This window comes from Phasianus colchicus, chromosome 1, assembly GCF_987193195.1.
Source record: "Phasianus colchicus chromosome 1, bPhaCol1.hap1.1, whole genome shotgun sequence".
In the NCBI taxonomy this organism is placed as follows: domain Eukaryota; kingdom Metazoa; phylum Chordata; class Aves; order Galliformes; family Phasianidae; genus Phasianus; species Phasianus colchicus.
In genome coordinates this window covers 194,645,737-194,672,025 of record NC_143436.1, presented here as the reverse complement: position 1 = coordinate 194,672,025, position 26,289 = coordinate 194,645,737, and the positions used below count along the sequence as shown (strand labels likewise).

The window sequence follows — 26,289 nt, the reverse complement described above, 5'->3', positions numbered from 1 at the left end:
CAGGGTCCCCACACCAAACATCATTCTTTTTCTCTTCTGGGTATAAGGTCTACTCAAGAATTGGAACTTCCAGCTGGAGGTTGCTTTAGCCTCAGATATTTTGGTCAAAACAACAGCTTTCTTGGGGAGGAATAAGATGCATCAGATACAAAGGAATTGAAAGAAAAAGCCTTCACGTGCTTCAATTTACCCTCAAAACAACATATCCTTCAACTCCACTTTGATTTAAATAATACCTATCTCAGGGATTTCAGGAGTACTGCAAACAGCACAGATCTGATTTTTTCACCCTCTTTTTGCTGACCAGTCCCACTGAAATACTGCCTTCTCCGTGCCATCTCAAGAAGTGTCTGAGAGCTCTTAAAATGTCAGTACTATTGTGCCATCCCTATCACCCTCTTTTAGGTTGTCAGGATGCTATGAGGCCCTGGATGGAGGCAACACAGCTGATGCTCTGGTAGACTTTACTGGTGGGGTTTCTGAACCTATCGACCTGACTGAAGGGGACTACACCACCGATGAAGCCAAACGAAACCTCCTCTTTGAGCGTGTGTTGAAAGTGCACAACCGTGGAGGTCTCATCAGCTGCTCCATCAAAGTAAGTAACATTGCCTGCATGATCGTGGTTTTATGGGAGTAGGCATTTTTGGATGCTGTTTATCCAAGCCTGTTGGAGGCATCTAAATTAGATCAAGTAAATTGTGGCCAAGAGTTCATACATTTTCTTAAAGATCTCAAAGAAACTTGCACAGGGATGTAGATTTTTGGGCATGGTAGTGATGGGTTGATGGTTTGACTAGACAATCTGATAAGCCTTTTCCAACCTTAATGATTCCGTGATTCTATGAACTCAAGCCTGGAGTTCAACCCAACCCTCTTTATTACTCATTGCTATGTCCAAGAGTGCAGATTCATCCTACTGGCCTTTGAATACTATCAGAGCATTCACTTCCAGGAAAAAAGCAAAAAACGTTTTCATGTCTGTATGTGAACATCTTCACGAACACTGGGTTTCAAATCTTCCATTATAACCAATAGGATGAGCATTATTGTTTAAGGAAGATTATGGGACATCATGGGAGCTCAGAGATCTCATGCAATCGGAGAAGACTAGAATGAATCTAGTACCTAATACAATGTCAGGTACTCCTGATGGGGCAACTTTCTCTGTCCCTGAGCACTGGTGCTCTTCTCCTTGTGTCCTCCTGTCCAGGCTATGTCAGCAGCAGACATGGAGGCCCGCCTGGCCTGTGGGCTGGTGAAGGGCCATGCTTACGCCGTGACTGATGTGAGGAAGGTCCGCCTGGGCCACGGCCTGCTGTCTTTCTTCAAATCAGAGAAGCTGGACATGATCCGCATGCGCAACCCATGGGGTGAACGAGAGTGGAACGGCCCTTGGAGTGACACGTGAGTGAGATAAGCAGCAGTAGCACTTTTTTTTGGTGGAAAATGTTGGCCTAGAGAAAGCCCTGAGGTTATATCTACGCCGATATGATAACACATAAGCAGTTGTGGAATGTTGCTTCAACCAATGTCCTAAACCTACTTTCATTTGGGTAGATGTATTTTTTGTCCTGGGGTCCCTGAAGGACACAGCAGGAGGGTGTCTGAGCTTGCAGACATCATTGAAGTTATGGTGGATGTTGTGGTGAAATCATCAGCATTTCACTCTTGTGAAGGATGGTTGTAGGTCATCTCTTTACTCCCAGTCTTGTTTCAGCCAAAATAACACCCAAAAGAGTCAGCCTGTACCATTGCCATGATGTCTGTGGATGGGATGGGATGGGATGGGATGGGATGGGATGGGATGGGATGGGATGGGATGGGATGGGATGGGGTGGGATGGGGTGGGATGGGATGGAAAACCAAGGGTTGATGTCCCCTTGCCCTCACATTGATGATTCTGCACTCTTCCCACAGCTCTGAAGAGTGGCAGAAAGTGAGCAAAAGTGAAAGAGAGAAGATGGGGATGACAGTAGAAGACGATGGTGAATTCTGGTGAGTCTTTCCTGAGGCTGCCACCGTGGACAGTGTTCACAGCCCTCCCATCCCTTGAAGCATCTCAGTCATTACCATTCAACTGGCTAACCAGAGCAAATGGCCTTTCAAGCTATAGGATTTTCAGTTGCATCTCTTTCTTTTGCCCATTGATATTAGCTTTGGCTGGTCATGACCTTAGGATTGCAACTGGTATCACACTGGTTCCAAGCCATTTCACTAGGGCACTAGAAACCTGTTAGAAGTGTGTTGAGAATAACCAGCTCACCAGGTACACATATCAGTACCACACATACCCATACATGCAGGAGGAGCAATTGCTTTGCTTCTGTCACTCCAACACATATAACCGTTTTGTTTGAACAAATGAACTATTTGCTGTGTGTGTGGAGAAAGGTGTCTCCACCTCTTTTGTTGGCTATCCACAGTCTCTAACAGGTGACTGAGTATCTCCCTGCATCGTGCTGCTCAGGAAAACAAGAACAGCATAACCCAGCTCTGTCATTTCTGACTTAGGATGACCTTTGAAGACTTCTGTAGATACTTCACAGACATCATCAAGTGCCGTCTCATCAACACATCCTACCTCAGCATCCATAAGACCTGGGAGGAGGCAGTGCTACACGGGGCATGGACCAGAAGTGATGATCCCTTGAAGAACCGCAGTGGAGGCTGTATCAACCACAAGGACACCTTTTTGCAGAATCCTCAGGTCAGTCATGTAGCAGAGGACATTCAGAAGCCTTCACGCTTGCTTCCAAGGAATCCAGTCTCTTACAGGGACTTAAAAGGGCAAAACAACCATCAGAGCTCTGTGCTCATATTTTTAATGTGCTCATGACCTTTATTGATCTGAGACCCCTGGGCAGAGTGTGACAAGCATCCAGGACAACTCTCTTAACATTACCCTTCCTAATGGAAGGGTATCCAATGCCTATCCAGGTGTCTGGTGTGGAGCAGCTTGGCACAAACAAACATCCAAACATCAAATTGTGCACAGGGAAGTGGTATTAGCTGGTGCCAGTCAAGGCCAGGAAACATTTCCAATTATTTGGATGCCTGCATGATCAAATTATATTTTGTTTCCTCAGACCCTGGCACTGTTAAATGTACTAGGACAGATGTAGTCTATAGGGCCATTTCCTTCTAGCCTTTCTGGGCTTTCAGAAAAGGCCCTGCTGTATGGTTTTCCTCTAGAAACAAGCTCCTCTGTCCTGTTCTGATCTAAGATTCTCAGTAACACGGGACAAGTTCTTTTAAGTCCTTCATCTAATAAGCAGATAAAGGATGGTCCATTACATTGTAGGAGCCGTCAACAAGGATGTGGGAGAGCTGTTTTGTGCTCCCTGCTTTGTATTAGCTTCACTGTTAGGTCTTTGTGAATAAGTCCTCTGTAGAAGGACTTGTGGTAGACTGCAAGGGGTGAAGTGCTCTGGTACAAGCATCTAGATTCCTTGTATTCTGCAGAACAATTCAAAAATGGGTTTGCCCCCATTCATGCCCAATGCTCCTGTCTTCCTCACCTTCCTCTGTTTGCTTCCAGTATGTATTTGATGTGAAGAAGGCAGAAGATGAAGTTCTGATCTCCATCCAGCAGAAGCCAAAAAGGACCAGTCGCAAAGAGGGCAAAGGAGAGAACTTAGCCATAGGCTTTGATATCCATAAGGTAAACTGTGGGTCCTGCATGCTAGGCTCTATCCTCTCAGGAATTCCTTAGTGGTGCACTATCCTAGCATTGCATGACCATTGGCATGATGTGTTTAGTTGTTACTCTCTTCCCCATGGGTGTATTCAGTACATCCTGTAGCAACGGTGAGAGACTTCAGAAATGAATAGAGTCAGCATAGACAGGATTTCCTTGCTGAAAGCAGTGGTTTGCTTGTCTCCTCTGAATACTGAAGTACGCTAGTTTGATCAAGTGTTTTGTGGTAGTGACCCAGCTGGAATGCAACAGAGAATTAGTTTATGAGCCAAGAGAGCTTTGAGAGGAGGAGGTCTCAAATTTTATTTGGGACCGCCTTGCTGGTTCTCTTAATTCCAGCTGTCCCATTAGTGTGGAATCAATTCTTGCTGGCTATCCCCTGATCTGGTAACTGATACATTTCCTCAATGTTGTCCTTCTGACTGTCCATCTATGCTCTTTCTCCAGGTGGAGCTGAACAGGAACTACCGGATGCACACCCTGCAGCAGAAGGTGGCCAGCTCCATTTACATCAACTCCCGCAGCGTATTCCTGAGGACAGACCTGAAGGAAGGCCGCTATGTCATCATCCCCACCACTTTTGACCCTGGTCACGTAGGCGAGTTTCTTCTCAGGATTTTCACAGATGTGCCTTCGGATTGCCGGTAAGGAGATGGAGAGGAACTGCCTTTTTAGAGAGTGCTGTCTGCTTTTTTTACATGGTAGCCCTGATTAGAATTGGCCATAGACTTGTCCAGAGCTGGTGTTTGGATTCCTTTCAAAGGTGGCCAAGAGACAAAGACATGTGGAGAAGTTCCCACTTTGCTTCTAAGCATGACATGGGTGAGCATCTCAACCCTTGGGTGAGAAGGAGATCAGAGTGGGTAGCAGAGTCTGCCAGTGGATGGTGCATAGGCTTTCCATCCTGCTAGAGAAAACTCATTGGCCTGCCCATCGTGGAAGGCTGGGCACATCCCAAATGTTACACATTTCTCCCCAATAGAGAGCTGACACTGGATGAGCCACCACACACCTGCTGGAGTGGGATGTGCGGGTACCCTCAAGTAGTGTCACAGATCCACGTCCTCGCCGCAGCTGGCCTCAAGAATCAGGACTCCCAAGGAGGTAATGGCCTTTCTCTGTCCACTGCGCAGTCCTAGAGGGACTGGGACTTGGTTGTTTCAGAGGGAGAAGAGAGAGGTGGTTTCATGAAGCGAGGGCTTGCTGGGAATTCTTATGTCCTCAGATAGTTCTTCAATGGAAGTGTCTGGTTCAAGCACCAGAGAAGGAGAAAGTCCATGGAAAATCTTGCAGTGCAAATGATCCGCTGTTATATTTAAGCTATCAGCAAGGATTCTTGGGAGATCCTCCCAAAACCTCCCCAGAGCCTTTGGCAGAGGTCTTGCACTCTTCTAGGCTTTCTTCCTAAGTATGAGCAGCTGTAAAATTTAGGAATCATATTCAAAGGCCTTTCAGTTGGGAGGACAGATAAGTAATGGTCGATGTTTTGGTGTAGTCTTCATGTTATTTATCACCTAGCACAAAGGGAGTCTTCTTATCATGTCTGGTGCTCAGGGTGAGAGTTTTGCCCTAAGTAGGTTGGCTTTTTTCCTCAGGTTACTCAATACTCACTGTACCTGTAGCAATTCAGCAGTGTAGCCAAAAGTTTCTCAACTGTTCACAAAAACATTTTCTTCCATGGGTGTATGTGGATTCTGGAGCCATAAAGTATTTTTTTTCAGCAAGATCTCCCTGGGAATGGATTTTCCCAGCTGTGTTCCAGCTGTTCAGCTCCCACCACCACCAGCCTGCTTATTCAGTGGTTTCCAGTGCAATGGTATCTCTCGCATCTCCCAGCCTAGTTCCTCCACACCATTTCAGAAACAGTGATTTATGAACTGGAATTTGGCTCCTGTTACGGAATATGAAGATTTTATGAGACATCCCAAAAGAAGAAACTGGGTTGGAAAACCAGCTGTGAAATGATGCAGCTGTGTTTTGCTGGGGGGAGCTGGATCCTTGCACACAACAAGCTAGTGAGGAGGTGGTCTGGCAAACAAAAAGGTGATCTTAAATCCTGGCCCTCAGGAGGGGGTGGTCCATTTCTCCTCATTCCCATGCTCCCCTTGGACAAAAAAGCACACTTGGTCTGTGTTCCCATCATAGCCACTAAAATCCATGGCTGGAAAATGCATCTGACAATTATATTTCCAAAGCAGTATCTCATTCTCTACTGAAATTCCCAGAACCTGCACTTGTTTCCTAAGGGAAAAGTGGTGTCTAATGAGGGACTTTTTCCTAGAAGCTCAGGTACCATCCAGCTATGAGCTGAGAGTCTTTGGATTTGGTAATTTCCCCTCCCGTCATTTTTGCCTGCTTGTTCCCACGGTTATCTTGTTCTAGCTGGGATATTGCCATAACCTTCCTTTCCTACTGACCTTCTGGCTTCCCACTCACCAGCTTTGCCTGCTTCAACCTCTTCTGGATGCCACCCATTTTACCATCTCTGCCCCTCAGTGCTCCATCTTTCCCTTCCCTATGCCTCTTGCTACTACAAATGATCCTTCTCTTTTGTGACAATTCGATCTTTTCCCTGAAATCTTGCTCACAGCAAATACTTTAATTACCATCGTCACCTCTTATAAGTATTTTTAAATATATTTCCATTCTCAAGTTCTCTGTTCTGCCACCAGTTCCTGACTAAATATTCCCAGTTCCCAGACCCTTTGTGGATCTTCTACCTCAGCACAACTTGGCATTTAATTTTGGCTCAGCTTTGTGTTGTCTCTCATCACCTCGATCGCCCAACATTTTTCTTAGCCCAGCATTCGCCCTTATTCATAAAATCTCTGTAGTATTTGAGTCTCATTCAGTCTAGGAGAAATATAAGATGTGCCAAAGATTTATGAATAGAGATGAAAACATATTATCATGCTGAGCTAGTTGGTTCTGACCTTAAAGTAAAACCAAGCCTAGTTCTAGAGTATATGAGTATAGTGGAATCAAGTATGTTTTTGCAGGCTCTTTCTGTTCTTGGTGTTTCCTTTCATGAAACAAGCTCTGTGAGCCCAGCTCTCTTCTCCATGGCTTTATTTTCACCTACTTTCAGTAAATCTTGTAAGGGAGAGCTGAGCACGTTGCTGCCTTCCATGCCCAAAGGCAAGGAGAATTTAGAGTGATGAAGAGAATATAAAGAAGATAAAGAGAATATGAGGTCAGGAAAGCGGTGGCCATTTCATAGCAGTCCATCACCAACTCCTTTCTGGATACCATGTCACCTAACAGAGTAAGCCCCAGCCCATCAGCAGAGCCTCGTGGACATCATCTGGGGTGTGATACACTTCTTGGCAGATATCCATCTCTTCTGGTGGGGTTTGGAAGAAAACTGCTGCATGCAGCCCCTGGGAAAGGGCTCTGAGAAATTACAGGAGATACAAAATAAGGATAATGTACTTTTTATCTCCCCAGGAGCTGACCCATATGTGATAATAAAGTGTGAAGGGCAAAAGGTTCGTTCTGCAGTGAAGAAAGACACGGTGTCACCAGAGTTTGATGTGAAAGGCCTCTTCTATCGCAAGAAGCCAGGAAAACCCATCATTGTTCAGGTATCAGTGATCTGGGGGCTCGAGGTGAGGCTGCACCAGGCAAAGCAAAGTGAGAGAGATTGGTTGGATCCCTTAAGGATCTACCTTTGTTTTGTTTCTTTAGATCTGGAACCACAACTTGATAAGCGACGAGTTCTTGGGTCAAGTGGCGCTCAAGGGAGATCCCAGCGACCAGCAGACCGTGCACACACTGCACCTCCAGGACAGAGGGAACAGAAAATCAAATGATCTGCCTGGAACCATTGCTGTGAGGATGCTCAGCAGTAACATCCTCACCAACGTCTGAGTACTCAAGGACTCTCCTCTAGTGCCACATATGTATATATATGCATATATACATACACACACACATATATATATACACACAGCCTATCTACCACCTGCAAGTATAGGAGAACTAAGCATGCATTCCACTCAAAGGAGCCAATCTTGTGTTTTCCATGTTAAAAAATGGTGCCTTGTTGGGGAACCACAACGATCCTTTTACTGGCATCCTCTGCAGTCCCATCACTACTGTGCACCCCGTGGGATCACTGCTGGCACGCTGTGTGTCCTGACAGCCAAAGCACGATGTCCAGGTGCTGTTTGTTTACATGGGGCTTGGCACACATGTGTCACCACGTGTGGCCACCATGGTCCCACCAGCTGCTTCGATGCATCTTCAGTGTGTCTGCTTGGTTTTAGAGTAGTGCGCCAGGAGTCTTCTGCCCATGAACTGACATTTAATTGCTTATCCAAGGAGGCACATCAGCAAAGCAGAAGGGGAAAAAGGAATTGGGGCTCTTGGGGGTGATTTATTGATATGTACACAGCGACTGGATGGGAAATGCACTAGAGCAGTCACACAATCCCAAATCCACAGGGTCAGCAAGACTAGTGGCTCCATCACTATAGGGACCTGCTGTCTCATTCCAAGTCCTGTTCAGCCCCACACTGTCCTGAATCACAGAATCACAGAATGGCTGAGGTTGAAAGGGACCTCTGGTCCATCTATTCCAACTTTATCCCAGCAGAGACACCCAGAGGAGGTGCCAACCAACCACATCCAGGTTGCTTTTGGAGATCTCCAAGGAGGAGATCTCACAACCTCTTCGAGCAGCTTGTGTGAGGACTCCATCACTCACGTGGCACAGAAGTGCTTCCTGGTGTTCAGCTGCCTATTCTGAAGGATGCAAAAATGCCAACAGCTGTGGTTAGACAACTGTTCTGCAGGGCTTTGTTTTTGAGTTGGTCTGGTCTCGATTCCTGCCTGTGCCTCTCAAACTGCCATTGTGCCTGCTGTCTCCACTGCTTTTTTGCTGTCCCTGTCCATAAAGCCTGAATTTTACATTTTGCTGAGTTGTAACCCCATACCTAGGTTGTCTCCTGGGTATATTCAGTTGTTGGGGTAAGAGAAGAACTGTTCCTCTGAAGGCAAAAGCATCAGATCTCATGGATGAGGAGCATCAGTTCCCATAGATGAGGAGCTCTGCTCGATGGACATCACCTTCACTGCTGCATACAGATCTCTAATGCATCATTTTCAGTGCCTCACTTTCCCAAATGCTGTGGGACTTGAGCTCATGTTAAAGGAGAGGAGCACTGCTCCTAGTTCAGGTTGAAAACGCTCAATTCATTCTAAAATTCATCTGCCACCTTCAATTTCCAGTTGATGTTGATTCCAGTTTATTGATGAGTTGCACAGAGCTAAAGCCAGTCTCACAAGCACAGCCCAAACACATTTTGGTACAAAGGTACAAAGCACAGTCCTGAAGTGTGTAAGACCGTGCTCCTGTTTGCCGTAATCCTGAGTTTCTCTTCCTTATCCACTGGGTGGCAGAATCTGGCTTCATATAAACCATACCAGCAGCTCCTCTGCAGTCAGCTCCTTGCTAGGAGAATGGAGCACACATGGTGCAATGCTTCCTGTAAAGAATTTTTTTTTTTTTTTTTAATTCAAACGAGGCAATCCTGATAAATTCAGACCAGAGAAGAATCCTGTCTGCAAGGAGCAGTGAGTAAGCGAACCCTTCTTTTGCTGTAGAAAGTGGGATTTTGGTCTGTCCTGCCAACTGGCCATGTTTATGCTGTAATGCTGTGGGTTGGTTTTTTTTGTTTGTTTGTTTTTTTTAAGTCCCTAAATATTTGCAAAGACTGTAACGTGGTATTTTGCTTCTCAGTGTCAAGTCAGCTGCTAGCTCAAATACTGGTGCATCTAGAAGAATATGAATCACAGAATCATAGAAACAATAAGGTTGCAAAAGACCTCCAGCATCACCCAGTCCAACTTTCCACCCACCACCAATATTTCCCCAATAAACCATGTCCCTAAGGACAACATCACCCACTTTTGCAGGCTGTTCTTCCTTCCTCATCTTCAGTAGTTAAGCCATTGTGGGTCAGCACTGGACTTCTGACCAAATTGCTCATTTTCTTAGGTCTTGTTTTCCAGGTCTTAGCAGCAGGCAGTGGCCCACAAGATGCTTTTTCTGGGTCTCACTTATTCCTGTTGTGCAGAACACCTTCCAAATCCTGTTGCCATCACTGGGACCTGAATGAGAGTGGCACTGTGTTCCCCTATGAGGACAGGCTGAAAGAGCTGGGCTTGTTCAGCCTGGAGAAAAGAAGGCTGCGGGGTGACCTCACTGCAGCATTTCAGTACCTAAAGGGAGCCTACAAAGAGGAGGGGAATCAATTCTTTGAAAGGGTGAGTGACAGCAGGACAAGGGGAAATGGTTTTAAGCTGAGGGAAGGGAGATTTAGGTTGGATGTCAGGGGGAAATTCTTTACAGAGAGAGTGGTGAGGTACTGGAACAGCTGCCCAGAGAGGTTGTGGATGCCCCGTCCCTGGAGGTGTTCAAGGTCAGATTGGATGGGGCCCTGGGCAGCCTGGTCTAGCATTAGGTGGGATGGTTGGTGGCCCTGCATGCGGCAGGGGGGTTGGAGATTCATGATCCTTGAGGTCCCTTCCAACCCTGGCAATTCTGTGATTCTGTGATTCTGTGCAGAATGAGTTCAGATGCTCCTGCTTTGATAAAGGGATGTTTTGAGCCCAAAGTTGAAGCGAACTCCTCATTTTGCCCAGCACAGTTCAGAGTTACTTTCATTAGATCCTGGTTTTGGGCGTAGGACTCGTCAATGAAAATAAGTGGGAGAAGGACTGTGGGGCCAAAAGTTGTGATTTAGGTCTTAGGAGTGATAGGTGAAAGGGATGCCTAGAAATGCTTTGGAGGGAGAAGAGCCATTCAGCTGAAGGAGAACGCCACAGGAGCACCACAGGCATTTTGCACCATCGGCACCAGATGGAGGAGGCTGGTGTGCTTGCATGAGCCATGTTTTCTCAGGAAATCAGGCTGCCCATAGCTTCGATAGACCACAGCCATTTGGCCCAGGTGCCCTGACCCCTTCCAAACTGTGCTGTGATCCCCAAGAAGTGGCACTGAAACTTGCTGGGGAGCAGCAATGCCCTGATAGCCATGGCCAGCCTCCCTCCTTCCTACGGAGAATCAAGCCATAATGAAAGGCAGCTTTCAATACCTTCTTTGAAATAACAATCGTTATACCATATCAGGACCAAAATGTCTTAATATTGATAATGATTCTGTTCTTTTTATTTCTTTTTCTTGTTGAAAACTTAGAGCAGAAGCTTTCTTTCCCCCTTCATTTCCAAGGGATGAAGAAAAATTTCTTTTTTCTAACTTTTTTTTTTTTTTTTTTTGGTCTTGTTTGTAGAGTGGGTTGAGGAGGGTAGTTATTGAAATGCCGCTGTTTGTGTCGATGCCTTTTCTCTTTGAATAGAGTAAATGGATGTATTCCAGTTTTTTTTATCTGAGGGGAGGGCAAACCTGATGAGGACTTTCCATTCCCCCCTACCACCATAGATCATAGAGTAGTGGAATCATGAAGGTTGGAAAAGACCTTTAAGGTCATCGAGTCTCAACCGTCAATCCATCCCCACCATGCCCACTAAACTGAATGGTGTGGGATGTCTCTGATTAATTTTCTGTTTCTTTTATTAATCAACTGCATCGGTTGCAAGTAGCCTGTCACTACACTCCATGAAATCCCCTTTTTTTAATGTGATGGTGTTAAACCAGGCTATGAGTTGGCACCAATGTGTCACGCTGCACAAGATCGGCGAGCGGTCAGAACTGAAGGCCAACGTTGTACAGCTGTAAACCTCCTATAAATAAATTGTGTATATTTTATTGAGACTCCCTGCCTCCTAATTGCTGTGTTCTTCCAGAAGCCTTTCGATGGACACCAGGTGGCTCTGCAGAACTTTATTTGCTGGCTTGCTTCACTGAACTCCATTCAAATTATTTACTCTGTGAACTCTGAGACAGAGGCAAAGCAAAAAGTTCATAGAATCACAGAATGGCCTGGGTTGAAAATGACCACAAAGATCATCCAGTTTCAACCCCCCTGCTATGTGCAGGGTCGCCAACCTCCAGACCAGAGCCACATCCAGCCTGGCCTTAAATGCCTCCAGGGATGGGGCATTCACAACCTCCTTGGGCAAATGTGTGAAGGTTTTGTGCAAAGTTACCCTCATGTTCACTGGGCAAAGCCATGGAGGAGAGTAGCCACCTCCAACTCCGAACACTTTACTTCCTTTATCTCAAAGTCATCACAGTGCAGGGATGTTGGGGTTGGTTTCTTATTTCTTTTTGAGTCTCCCTTGACTTAAAAAAAATCTCAGCAGTCCGGGAAAAATAAAAATAATAACAACAATAATAAAAATTGTAAGACTGTGGGCAAAGCAACAAGAGGATATGATTTTGGGCAGCTTTCCCTCAACAAAGCCCTGCAGATTGCACATTATAGAACCATTTGAGTTGGAAGGGACCCTTAAAGGTCATCTGGTCCAACTCCCTTGCAATGAACAGGGACACCTACAGCTCCATCAGGTGCTCAGAGCCCTGTCTAGCCTGACCTTGAATGTCTCTAGGGATGAGGCATGTTTCTTACAGCTCCTTTGGATAAACTTTGTTTTCCCTGAGACTTTTTTTGTGCATAGTTAAAAATAAAAATAAATAATTTTTTTTTTTTTTAAAGCCTATGCAAGATTGGATGAGTGTGTGTGCTTCCACACCAACATTGGCACTGAGGTTTTGCTGGCACAATAAGGCTTGAGAGCCAAGGCTGCTTTGCAACTGTGCTGATGGCACTCAAGTGGTGTCCACCAACACATGTTGGCAACATGGGTAGGGATGTTGGAATGGGTGTGAGGCCAAGAGCAAATCAGTATGGTGACACTGGGACAGTGTACATGGTTGGAGAGAAGCAACAGGGAGTAGAGTGGGCCCAGGTTCCCCAAGGGTCCTGCAACATCTCCTCATCCCTCCAGCACTATCATCTCCTGGGGGTTTCTGCCCACTAATGTTAAATTAATAAAAAGGGCACTTTGGGGCCTCCTTTTGACCTGAAGGAGCAGGTCATCTCACCTTTGAGATGAACCACCATGGGCACAAGATGGGGTTGGAATGCTAATTCTCCTTGGAATTGGGTTCCCTATAGCTTCTCATTTCAGCATTCATGTAGAGTACCCCCCAGCATGGATCTGAGCCTCCTGCCACTTGAGCAGGCTGAGGATTACCAGTAAGAATGGCTGCAGAGGCAACAGGGCTCTCAGCAATGGGTTCAATGGCTGTCACTCAGAGCTGCTGAGGTGGTGCCATGTCCTTGGCCAACGTCCTCAGAGTTGAATACGCAGGGATAAGCTGGTGACCCATAGCAGTGACATTGTTAAAGAAATTTCTATGGGCTTAGGAAGGGATGTGGTGGCCACAACATGACTTCTCCTATGTTTTGAGCAGAATTCTTTGGTGCACCTTTGGAGGACAAGACTCTCTCATAGTGCTCTATTTCCATGTCATCACCAAAAATTCAGCCATCCCCAGGAGGACGCTGTTTCAGACATCATCTCACACATTTTGAGGCATATTTCTATGGAAGGAAGAAGAACCTCAGAGGGTATTGGTAGCATTTGCAATTAATTTCCAAGCTTGCAGAGCCCTACCTCTGCTAAGGCCCGCAGAAACCAAAAACATGCTCCAGGTCTGCTCAGCTTCTCTGCCAAGAGAAGCTTAGAAACACTTTGTGTGCTATGCTGCAAAACCAAGGTGTAGTTTGCAACAATTACGAGATAAATGCCAGGCTTCATACTCAGTAAGAAGCTCTGGGAATGTTTCACAGCCCAATTAAAAGCAGGAAGGAGAAAAAACATCAGCCCTGATTTAGGCAGGGAGTCAGCAGGTCAGAGTTAAGCTCCTAGGCACAACCTCAGCTCTGAGTTTCCTGGTCTTCAAGCATTTCTCTCTGCTGACTTCCCCATTTTCCACATTTACAAGCTCCGGTTTGTGCATTCGAATACAAATTTCAACACCTAAAGGGGGGTTATAAGAAAGAAGGGGACAGAATCTTCAGCAGGGTCTGTTGGGATGGAACAAAGTGAAATGATTTCAAACTCAAATTAGGGAGATTTAGATTGGTTACAAGGAAGAAGTTTTTTTTATTATCAAGGTGGTGAAGCACCGGCACAGGTTGCCCAGAGAGGTGGTGGATGTCCCAAGGCACCCAAGGTCAGGCTGGATGGGGCTATGAGTACCTGATGAAGCTGTGGGTGTCCCTGTTTCACTGCAGGGGAGTTGGATTAGATGGCCTTTAAAGATCCCTTCTAACTCAAACAAATCTGTGGCACTACGATTCTATGATTCCATCAGCATCCCAGGGGATGAGGTCCCCTCGTTTTGCACATCCATGTGCCCCCAGCATGGTGTTGAGAGGTGTTCCCAGTCATCCCTTTGCCCTAGAAGCCATCAGAACTCTGAAAAACGAGGACTTTGCTATCACAGAGCACGTAGCAAAATGGGTTCCACCATTCGGGACAGCCCCAGGGATGCAGGACGTGACCTATCGGTGCACGGGGATGCACGGGAGCACATTGGTCGCCGTGTCCCCGGGTTGGAGGTATCTTGTACACGTACAGACACACACACCCACGTACACACACACCAGGGGCTGGCTGTAACCCGGCTCCTCCCCCGCTAAGAGGCTCAGCAGCGGGCAGGGCAGCCGCTGCCCTCTCTCCGTACAGGAGGCAGCGCGGACCCGCTCTGGGCACAGAACCCCTTCCCCGGCCCCAACCCTATCCCCGACCCCGGCCATGTCCCGTTAAGGTAAGGAGAAGGGAAGCGACAGGTTTGCAGCTGGGAAAAAGCCGGCTGGAGGCTGGGGATGCTCGGGGCAGGGGGGTGGGGGGTGGAGGGAAAGAGGTTGCAGTGGGGTGGGGATGGAGAGGGGTCCGCTTCCAGCGACCCCGCCCCAAAGCTCGGATCGAACCTGGAAAAGGGGCGAGGGGGGTGGGTGTGGGGTTTCCCCACCTGCCAGGAATGGCCGTCAGCTCGGCTCCTGCAGCACGGATTAGTGCCTCGCTCATTTCTTGGCGCTGATTAATTTAGCTCGGGTCACCCAGCACTGAGCTGGGTGAGGTGGGGGCTGTTCCCCTCCTGTGCTGGGGTCTGAAGGATCCCCCTCTTTCCTTCCACGTCCCCTTCATATTCTGGGATACGTTTGGGTGTGCTTAGAGATGGGGAGGGGCCGCTGGGGGTGTGGTGCTGCTGTACTGTCGGTGGCACAATGATCTCAGGTGTCCCCCAACCCCACCGGTCCTGGGGACACATCACCTTCTCTTTGCTCTGCTCCAGCCCCAAAGCTTTGTATTTCACTGCCCAGTTTGGGAATGGGATGTCACACGCAGGGGCTGTGCTGCACCAGCTGGGTTTGGTAACAAAGTAAGATCCCTAAGCTTTCCTTGATGCAGTCACAATATCCTAAAAAGCATCTTTTGGTATCTCTAGGAAAATTGGGGTGGGTGTACGGTGGATGCATCCTGCAGGCAATATGGTGGGAGAGTTTAAGAAGCAACAGATCTGTGGATCTAAGATTTCTTGGTTCTCCATAGCTCATTTATGGCTGCATAGGTCCCGGTGGTGTTCTCACAGCCCCAGGTTATTGCATTACTGAGTGTGCTTTTCTCCATACTCTCTCCATAGTCGGTCCAAAGACCAACCCCATGGGGTTAATCTGTGCCTTGCTTTGAGATCTTGAGGATGTAGCTCTCCCCTCCTTCTTCACTCTGGGATGCTTCGCTCTAATCTCTGTCCCCAAGAATGGGGGGATCCCAGCATACCAGCTGTGGTGATGTAAATGTGTGGGAAGAAGCTTTTGCTAGAGCTTCAGCCAAAATCTGCTTTCGCATGAGACCTTGTGCAAGGTTCCCACTGTTCTGCATCTCCAGAGCACAGCAGAACAGGAACAAACAGACCCAAAACACTACAGCTCTTCTCTTCCATAGACTGATGCTCAAGTTGTTGTCACCTGTTGCACTGCAATCCTTGAGCCTGCAGATCTCTAAACAAAGCTGCCTAAATAATGCTTAACATCGAAGCTGTGGTCGTAGTGAGCTGTGCTCTTTCCTTCCTACTCAACTTTTTTGTTGAAAGCTTCTGTAAATCCAACACGTAGAGCCAGTGTCTGTTCTTGAGCTTTTGGAGGCACAACCAGAGTAATTTCACGGAGTTCCATCATCCCTTCACTGACCCAACATTAATGAGACCTGAATCAGGCCAAGGGATGAGCCCCTCTCTATGGCAACGTTATTTCTAGCTCATTTTCCCCCCTCCAAGCAGCCAATCCATCTTGCCCTCTATTAAGTTTCCACGGACCAGGGACTTCTGTACAGTGTTTCCCTCTTACGCTTGCTAACTTGTGACTTCGCAATCCTTTGGGTTGCCATGGAAAGGATTATGCTGTGATTAATGAAGGTATTGTCAGCCCATAGGGTTTCTTTTTTTTTTTTTTTTCCCAAAGCCTTTCCTGGAACAGCAGAACGGCAGAAATGGGCAGAGGGGAGAGGTGGCTGCAGGCGCTGTCAGTCCCAGGCAGGATTTTGTATTTTTTCCACCAAAATCTTGCTGTCAGGTAGCAGCTGCTGCCTCTGCTCCTTGCCAGGTCACCTCTGTCGGTTCCTTTTGAGAGTAAAAGGAGAAATGTTGACTTTCATAGTTTGCCTGGAGCAGAGCCAGATGTTTCTTGCTCCCAAAGAGCAATGGGATGAGTGTCACTGTACCAAGGGGCTGGTAGGATGTGTAGCTTTCTGCTGGGAAACACTCTTCTCTGCTAGCAATGTATGGGGAGAATTTGGTGTGGGATGAGCTGTGCTTTGGGGCTGTTGGGTCCCCAAGGCAGAAAGCCTCTCTTTCCCAGCAGTGCCTGTGCTTGGTGTACCAACCATCCCCAGTGAGCAATCCAAAACCTTACTGCACCAAGCACATATGAGCCTCTGCTCTGTAAAGTGCTGGGATGCCAGGACAGAACAGAGTGCAGTTGTTCCTCTTTCATGGAGCGGCAATGAACAATGTGCAGAAATCCAATGAAAAACGGGCATTTGAACAGACAGAGTGCCAAACATATAGGCAAAAAGCACAATCCAAAAGTCTCTGGGGGCACCCCCACTTCTCAGCACTGCTGACTGAATTGCGTCCATCCTGAAGAGATTGGCTTGGGTTGGAGGGGACCTTAAAGCCCATTCAGTTCCACCCCCTGCCATGGGCTGGTTGCCCTCCCAAAGCTCAGGCAGCTCAGGGCCCCATCCAGCCTGGCCTTTGGTACCTCCAGGGATGGGGCACCCACAGCTTTCTAGGCAGCCCTGGTGCCAGGGCTTCACTACCCTCTGAATAAAGAATTTCTTCCTAACATCTAACCTCGTTTTCCCTTCTTTTAGTTTAAACCATTCCTGCTTGTCCTATCACTATCAAACTGTGTAAAAAGTTGGTCCCCTCCTATTTATAAGCTCCCTTCAAGTACTGGCAGCCCACAGTGAGGTTTCCCTGGAGGTTTCTCTTCTCCAGGCTGAAACAAGCCCAGATACTTGAAGGGAGTTGAAACTTATGCTTCAGGTTGAATATAGACTTTATGGCAAGATAGAGCAGGAATCCTCACAGTACTGGAGAGAGGATGGGCACAAGATGAAGATTGGCAGAGGGTAATTATCAGAAAGAGAATGTATCTATAGTGCCTGGATGAGGGGAGCTGTCGATGACATGCTGTAAAAGACTTTTAGAAATATTATGGTTTAATCTCACCTGGGGTTTGCAGGTTACAGCTATGAAACAAGTTTCATTTCAGAGGGTATTGCAAATGCTGTAGTACAGGGAAAATGTTGGAAATGGTAAGTAGGAAAAATTGCTTCTCAGAAAGAGCAGTCAAAACATTGACACAGGCTGTCCAGGGAGGTGGTGGAGTCACCATACCTGGGGGTGTTCAAGAGCTGTGGAGATGTGGCACTGAAGGACGTAGTCAGTGGGCATGGTGGGATGGGTTGGGGTTGGACTTGGTGATCTTAGAGGTCTTTTCCAACCTTAATGATTCTATGAAAGCTGCTCTGAGCAGCCCTCAGGCTAGACTAGACTTGGGAGCAAAACCCACTTTTTGGGATCAGGCTGTTATATGTTGACCAGTGTAGCTGTCATTGTCCCCTCCTCCTCTCTCCCCTCCTTTCCCCTCCCCTCCTCTGCAGTTCCCTACACTCCCATTCCCTTTCCTTCCGTTTTCCCTTCCCTTTCCTTCCGTTTTCCCTTCCCTTTCCTTCCGTTTTCCCTTCCCTTCCCCTCCTCTTCCTTCCCCTCCTCTTCCTTCCCTTCCCTTCCCTTCCCTTCCCTTCCCTTCCCTTCCCTTCCCTTCCCTTCCCTTCCCTTCCCTTCCCTTCCCTTCCCTTCCCTTCCCTTCCCTTCCCTTCCCTTCCCTTCCCTTCCCTTCCCTTCCCTTCCCTTCCCTTCCCTTCCCTTCCCTTCCCTTCCCTTCTTTTCTCTTCTCCCTGTGATGAGATCCAGGCTCCCCCTGCCTGGCTGAGGCTGCTGGGAGGAGACCACTTCATACATTAGGACAGAGGGGTACAGAATGTGCATCTTGTCGTTGGTTGGGCTGCAATATAATATATAATGCTTCAAACCTCTGCCTCCTCATCTGTGTCTTAGGGTGTTTTCCAGCATCAGTGGTGCCTGCCCTTTGTGCTGTCCCTACTATTTCTGTCCTGCTTCCTCTTATCCCTCAGCTTGATTGGATCAGTGCCATCAAGGCCAGCAGATTTACCCTTTGTTGATGCAAACTCCAGAGCTGACATGCATTGGGTTTCTCTCTCCTACAGCCTGCAGAAGGTTTCAATCTAGAGAAATACATGGGGTGGTTATTTTATCTATAATCCCCATCCACGAGCCTTTCTCAAAGCCCACTGAGAAGCTGCACTCAAAGTGCTGTTGGAGTGATTAAGACCCCTCTCCATTTGGTCTTGGCTGCCGTTCATCACAGAGCAATAGGACAACCCAGACTTTTGTGGTCTACCTGTGTTCTGCAGCTTGGGAAATAGAGCATAGGAAAAGAGACAAAACTGTATTTATATTATTTTGTTGATGGTTTGTTGCTGTTTGTTGTTGTTGTTTGTTTTTGTATGCCAGAATTACTGGGCTGGTAGTGCTACTGCATCCTTAAGCTGGAAAAGGATGGATAAAATTCCTGTGGTTTCTGTAGGGTTTCTGGGCTGCTAATTATCCTTGAGCATCTGGGGTGCCTTGGCACAGCCTGCCCAGGGGTCAGGATCCATGGCAGGAGCTATTAGACCTTTTATGTAATTCGGTAAAGCAGCACACGGCAGTCTATAAACAATTAATGAGCAGATCAGCCCAATCTGCTGTGTACTCTGGTATACCCTGAGAATGCTGCTCTTCCCACAGAAGGAATTACTCCTCACCAGCACAACAAGGTGCAGAAGGAAGTTCTGTCTCTGATGTGACAGTGCTTGTGGATGCTAGAGCATCCTTGTCCCAAAGGGAGAAGAGTTTCTAAGAGTCTTTCTTCAGGAAGGCTAAATGTCTCATCTGTACCCAAATGAGAGATAAGCAAGCATCCAGATCTTGGCCAAATCTATATGAGAGACACATGAGCTTGGGATGCCCCAATGGGGGCATATCATGACTGCTCTTCATTCAGGTTTGTTGTTCTGGTACAGAATGGGGTGGTAGGAGAGAAAAAGCTGGTTGAACAACCTTATTGTTTTCAGAAGTAACCCTCTGGATCTCTCTCAGTGCCTTATTTGGGGATTGGAACTAGATGATCTTCAAGGAATCTTCCAACCCAAGCCATTCGATGATTCTATGATCTTTAACCCAAGCCATTCTATGATTCTACAGCTGTATTTTGTAGCAGACCACTCTTTGGAGTTGCAAACCAGACCCTGTCTTCCCACCATATAGCTCAGCAGTTGAGGAGGATATTAAGAAAAACATTGGACTAAGACCAGGAAAATGCTTTGGCATGTCTCCAGCAACACCCATTTCTTACATGAAGATGGGAGCAAATCACAAATAGTAACAGCTATAGCTTTTCTTGATGGGATATCTCAAAGTGCTGCAAACAAGGGTGTGAGTGGAGCAGCTTGTTAAAACTGGAATAAATTAAGTCTCTGATTAGAGCAGCTGACTGGTTCATCTAGTCTAATTTCCATAGGAAGCAAGGCTGGTACGGCCACACTGCCTGTCTCTTCAGATGTGTCACGTAATCATGGTAGAATTTGTTGGCCAATTTCAGTCCAAATTTGACAGAACTGTTGCAAAGTGATTGAGTTCCTAAACACTTCATGACAATCTGCATGCAGGCATGGGTGAAAACTTGTGCCCTGTGGTGTGGTGTCAGCTCTCATTGGACACCAGAGAGACCAGGAGAAAGTTGTTCTGAGTATCTCATCTGCAGGAAAGGCTGCCTGAGGGCACTGTGTCCTGTTGGCCATCAAGATATCATATGGATTGGAGTTTGTTGGATGCAAATGAGGCTTTGGTAGCTGTGCTGCTGATGGAAGGAAATCTAGTGTTATTTCTGACTTCACCAGGTGGGGACTTTGCATAGAACAAAGTCAGTTTACCTCTTGGAGCCTCCAAGTTCTTTGGCTCATACAGGCTGTTTGGGGATGTACTGCCTTTCTGTTTTCAGCCTCTTGAAACACCTAGCACTTCTGCCCTTTAATCTAACCTGTGTTTTGACAAAGACCTCCAAGCACAGCTTCACCTCATCTAGGTGATGCCCTGGAGAGCACAGAGCATTCCACGTGCCAAAGCACACCCAGCAATGCTCCGTCTCACCAAAACATGAAGAGCAGAAGATAGAGCAACGAATAGCCCCTTTGACTCTAGTTCCCCAGCTGCAAAATCAACACAGCATTTTGCATCTGCAGCCAATGAGTCAGGGAGCGTCTGTCCCCTTTCAGCACGGCTATTACAGGGCTGATGTCTCCAGCTTTGCCTCAAGGTGCCCTGAGGGATGCAGAGGCAATTGCTGTTAGTAAAATGGCTTGCATCAAGAGCACCCGGAAAAAGCAGAGCAGAGTTTCTACTTGGTTTGTATCAAGTTTCTTTTCAAGCAAAACTCGATAGGTCAGACTTGGTGACCTTAAAGGTCTTTTCCAACCTAGATGGTTCTACTATTCTGTGAAAATGTCCTCTGAAGTCATCAGGTGTCTCAGCAGCATAATGCAGGGCTGGTACCTTCTCATTTGAACTCACTTAATCCTACTGATACCAGCTGCACCTGGAGAGTGACCCCAGCCTCTCCAAAGGCTCATTCTGAGCTTCTCCAGCCCCACAAGAGACAAGAGAGTGGTGCTGGGGAGGACAGAGGGAGAAAAGCCCAATAAGGGGCTCATGCTGAAAGAAAACTGTGAAGGACTGTAAGATCTCACTCCAGCCTGCACTAATTGAACTGGAATGAGGGAGGTCACACATTCAAGGCCAAACCATTAGGGAGCAGCAAGCACAGAGGCTGCTTATTAGGACAATTTAAGGACAGAGAAAAGAAGGGAAGCTGCCTTTATTAAAGATGTTTTGATCTGGAGTCAGGCACAGACTTGGTGTCTACCAGAAGCATAGCCCTGGTTCTGCCCATGGCCTCCTGCATGACCCTGGGGACAGTCACATCCTCCCTTTGTGCCTCAGTTTCCCTCTGTGTGATATGAGGACAGCATCATCCCCTCCTCTGTAAGTTGTCAGAGATTCATGAGTGAATAACACAGCTCACCAGAGTGATTACTGTACTGTACTGTACTGTGGATGCGGTGAGGACTCTCTTTAATGAACTTTTCTGTAGCAAGAAAATAAATAGCAGAGGGTCAGTAATGAAGGTATTGAACTGCAATTAGTCTGACAAACTCCAAATACTACTGTACAGGAACAGGCAGCCCAGGTGGATGTCATCATCCCTGGAGAAGAGGGGTGATGTGGCACTGAGGGACATGGCTATTGGGCATGCTGGGGATGGGTTGATGGTTTGACTAGATGGTCTTACAGTCTTTTTCAACCTTAATGATTCTATGGTTCTATCTATATACAGCCTGCTATAAAAGGGAGTACTTCATTGGTCTTAGAAGGACCCCAACTGCCTAAATCCACCCAAAACCACCTCAGGAACAAATTCCTACTGTGCCACAGGACAAGTCACTTAACACTTCCTTTTTATTCTGGGGTCCTGGTTCCAGTCTGCTATGGATGCAATGTCCTTTATGCTGCCATGTTACTTGGACATAGTAGATTCTTGAGATAGAAAGCTGAGTGGGGAAAGGACATCACTGACATCACCCAGACCGACCTCCTTCATAATGACATGGCCCAATTATTCCTAGTTAGAGTGAATAATATAAGGCTGGGATATGTGTATAATTTTTTCAGGTGTATATGTAAAGGCTGTATCATTCCATATGGGGGATATATATGATGGAATCACAGAATCACTAAGGTTGGAAAAGACCACTAACATCATGTCCAACCCCATCCCCACCATGTCACCAACCACATCCCTCCGTGTCACAACTACATGGTTCTTGAACACCTCCAGGGACAGTGACTCCACCACCTCCCTGGGCAGCCTGTGCTAATGCTTGACCACTATTTCAGAGAAGAAATTTTTCCTAATATCCAACCTGAACCTCCCATGGCACAACTTAAGGCCATTATCTCTCATTCTAAACATTTCCTTGGACTGACCTGGCATTGTTCTCACATTATAGACACAAACTTTGTAACTGCTCAAGCAATATAACCAAGAGATCAAACCCTCCTATAAGCTAATTGCTAATGGCTGTGGTTCAGCTGCAGGGCAGGTAGAGCCCAAATGGATCAGAATGTTGCTGCCTCCTGAGTATGGTGCAAACCTCCTCTCAAATCCATGTGTTCATTGTAAAACATATCTGTCTGAGGTTAACCACTGCCATGTCTGCATGTACACCCTGCTCTGTTAATGGTAGGGGCTGAGCAGCCCTTGAAGGAGCAGATCCATGGGGATCCCAGTAAAATTCAGGACCAGAAAGGGGACATCCAGTATAGCCCAGCACCATGCAGGAAAGCTCTGTTCCAAGGAGGAGAGCCTTGAGAGCATATTAGTGTCCTTAATCACCCTCAGGTTCAAATACAGGTTTCATTTTTCATATGTTCTTGTTCTGTGACAGCTCCCATGTGTAGACCCTAGCAGGACTGGAAATTCATCTACAGAGCACATAAAGAAGAGATGAAAACAAATTGCAAACACCCTTAGGACAATCTGCTAGTGCAGCGTTGTGCTGGGACTGACTCATTCTGCTAGGTCTAGATTATGCTGAAATTACACCTTGCCACAGGATACTTTATTTGATTAATTATTGTGGCTGTTGAAAAATACTCCATGGCTGGTAGAGGCTAGTGCACAAAAGAAAATTGCCCTCTTCAGGAGGCTGTGAAGAGCATTCTGCAGCAAGCTGGGATCGGATGCCTCAGTGATGCTTTGTTCTGCTCTGACTTCTTGAAAGCATGGAGAGGGAGAAAAGGTCAGGTCTTTTGTTCCACTCCTCTACCTGCTGGGCTTTTTGAGGGATTGAATGCAGGGTAAATCTATTGAGCTTCCTGTTGGAGGCTTAAAAATTTGATGCCTGTTTCCTGATTACTCTCAGAAGTACAGGGGCTAAATATTGATTTCCTGACTTTTCAGTGGAGGGAGTTTTTTGTGGTTTCTTGCTCTAATGCACCTTTGCAGCTCAGGTTGGAAAAAAAATTGTTCTCCAAAAGAGTAGAAAAGCTTTGGCACAGGCTGCCCGGGGATGTGGTGGAGTCACTGACAACAGAGGTGTTCAAGGACCATAGAGATGTGGCACTGAGGGACGTGGTTTAGCGGGCATGGTGGGCATGGATTGATAGTTGGACTTTGATGATCTCAGAGGTCTTTTTCAACCTTAATGATTCTATGATGCTCTGATTTTTTGGCTGGGACTCATTCAGATGGGATGTCTCTGTGGAGTCACCCACCCTGGAGGTGTTCAAGGAACATTTGGATTTTGTGCTGAGGGACATGGTTTAGTGAGTACCATTGGTGATAGGTGGATGGTTAGACTGGATGATCTTGAAGGTCTTTTCCAATTTTGGTGATTCTGTGATTCTTGCTGGTACTGCTACTAAGACCCTTCCAGTGGAGGTTTGAAGGACATGTCAATTGCACAATGGCAACATAGTGGTCTTTTAGCATATTCTTGCTGCTAAGAGAGCACAGGGATGGGATGGAAAAAGGGATGACCAAATAAAAATAGTCACCTCAGACTTCCTCTGCATTCTATGGAGAGAAATGACATTGGTTTCTCCGACAGATTGAGTGCATCAGCCTTTGAGACTACCTATTTGTGACAGGTATTGGAGTTAATCTCTGTTGACTTCATGAACTGCAGTATTTCATCACTGGAGTGGCTCAATCCTTTTGGCTTTCACATGAAACTCAAAGCACAAAGAAAAAAAGGTCAAAACCCACAAAAATCAAATAAATGACAAAATGACATTATCACAGGCAAGGAGATGTGTGCTGATTTGGTGCAAAAAGCCACAGCAGAGCTGTGTGCTTATGAACACTCCTAGGTTTTGCACATTTTTCTTACTCCATGGCCTCCAGTCTGGTTTGGATAAGTCTTGGTGACAATAGCCCCCAGCTCTCTTGTGATCACTGTACATAGAATCATAGAATTGTTTGTTTTGGAAGGGAGATGGCCAGTGGGAGGCAAAGAACTGCTCGGGCATTGTTTTGTACCAATCGTGGGTAGCAAGTGCATCACAGAATGGGCTCTTGGCTTTAGGGAAGCATTCACTTTTGTCTGGAGCCCTGTTTAAAATTGCATCTTAATGCTTGCAACATGTTTGGATTGGTTTTATTTCCTTTCTATCAGAAACGTTTAGATGTTGCTCTAAGAGACAAGATTTAGTGGGGACATATTGGTGGTAGGTGGATGGTTGGACTGACTGATCTTGGAGGTCTCTTCCAACCTTGGTGATGTGATGATTCTTTAATACAGTCCTATGCAGATGTGATGTTAACACAGCGTTGCACTCTTGCCCCCTCAGTACAGCTGAACATACATTTAGAATGAAACTTACAGGAGAATGGTTTTTCTTGTCCTAATCTGAAATGCAAAAGTGTTTGGGTAACTCCTTAGGAGATCACTACTGGATTGCAGAGCCTCTAAGGAGCTGGATTTGAATACCTATGGCTGTTTTGCTCACCGGTGTTGTGTTTTGCTAAGGCGAACAGCATGGCACAGCCTGGAGCTGTCATCACGTGCTGTGACTAATTACTGCAGCTTCTGGTGGAGGAAGGCACAGAGGATCACATTCCTTCCCCTTGCTGCCTATTATATCACTTCACACTCAGAGATCACCATTTTGGCATCTCACGGTGCCCTGATTCTCAGCTCCTGGAAATAACACACTTGCAGTAAAGGCAGTTGTGTATCAAACAGCTCACACTTCTGGGCTCAGGTCAGTAAGTTTTTTCAGATGGGTCAGGAGGAACAACCTCATCTGCATCTACAGCTGGGCCATTACCATCCTGACCAAGTTTATCCTCTGGGCAACCTGATATAGTAAGGGAAAGATGTCCATGTCATGGCAGAGGAGTTGCATAGAAGATCTTTAGATGTCCTTTCCAACCCAAACAACTCTATCATTCTATAACCAGTGAGAAGAGATCATGAGATGAATCACAGGATCACAGAATTGTGATCAAAGAGGTTGGGAGGAACTGGTGAAGATCCCCCAGTCCAACTCCCTGCTACAGCAGGTTCTCAGATGTGACTTCACCATGGCAGAGCAGAGCAGAGCAGGAGGATCACCTCCCTCAGCCTGCTGGTCACACTTTTTTAAATGCACTCTAATATATCATTGGCCTTCTTGGCCACAAGGGCACACTGCTGGCTCATGGCAGCAGTTGTCCACCAGGACACCCAGGTCCTTCTCTGCAGAAGTCCTTTCCAGCAGGTCAGCCCCTGACCTGTACTGATGGTTATTCCTCCCCAGGTATAGGACTCAGCGCTTTCTCTCTTTGAACCTCATCAGGTTCCTCTCCATCCAACTTTCCAGCTTGTCCAGGTTTTGTTGGTCTAACTGCTCTTCTATTCTGAGCAAAGCCATATATTCAGAAACTTTCAGTTCTGCCCAAGGACTGAAAATCCAGTCCTTGTTTGGAGTGCTAAAGTCTTGGGCTGGAAACTCTACCTACTGCCCAGCCACTGACACCTTTCTGTCATTCATGTTGAGTAGATTACCCTCTATTTACTGGTGGTTTCACTTACCAGAGCCATTTCCCTGGTTTTCAGTTGCACTCACAAAATGACAGACTGCAGCATGCATGAGCTTTGCATTTTCTTCCTTGAGCTACTTGCAGAAATATAAAAAAGAGTACTGAAACACAAATAAACCGTGCACCTAATGCATTATTCTACACCCACCCCAGGCTACCTTACTGCCATAGTCTGCCTTGGTGTCTGCAGTCCTTTCTCCCTTTACTTATTTGTCTAACTGATTAGCAATCTGTTCTATGTAGAGAGGATATGTATACTTTGAATAGCTGGCAATTCCTGAGATTGGAGATCCCAGATTAGACCTCTGTGGGATGACTTTTTTTTGTTAAAAAAAATGA

The 26,289-nt window shown here is 46.6% G+C and overlaps 1 protein-coding gene across 1 annotated transcript in view; it reads left to right on the top strand.

Moving 5' to 3' along the window:
- Nucleotides 1–12,204, top strand: part of CAPN5 (calpain 5) — a 52,943-nt gene extending 40,739 nt beyond the window's left edge. Inside the window, exons 5-13 of the mRNA XM_031601083.2 lie at nucleotides 406–598; nucleotides 1,214–1,407; nucleotides 1,921–1,998; nucleotides 2,515–2,710; nucleotides 3,542–3,664; nucleotides 4,148–4,344; nucleotides 4,683–4,804; nucleotides 7,148–7,284; nucleotides 7,388–12,204. Of these exons, the coding sequence (XP_031456943.2) occupies nucleotides 406–598; nucleotides 1,214–1,407; nucleotides 1,921–1,998; nucleotides 2,515–2,710; nucleotides 3,542–3,664; nucleotides 4,148–4,344; nucleotides 4,683–4,804; nucleotides 7,148–7,284; nucleotides 7,388–7,570 (1,423 nt within the window). The 3' untranslated portion in view covers nucleotides 7,571–12,204. The remainder of the gene's footprint in view (nucleotides 1–405; nucleotides 599–1,213; nucleotides 1,408–1,920; nucleotides 1,999–2,514; nucleotides 2,711–3,541; nucleotides 3,665–4,147; nucleotides 4,345–4,682; nucleotides 4,805–7,147; nucleotides 7,285–7,387) is intronic.
- The last annotated feature ends 14,085 nt before the right edge of the window (nucleotides 12,205–26,289 follow it).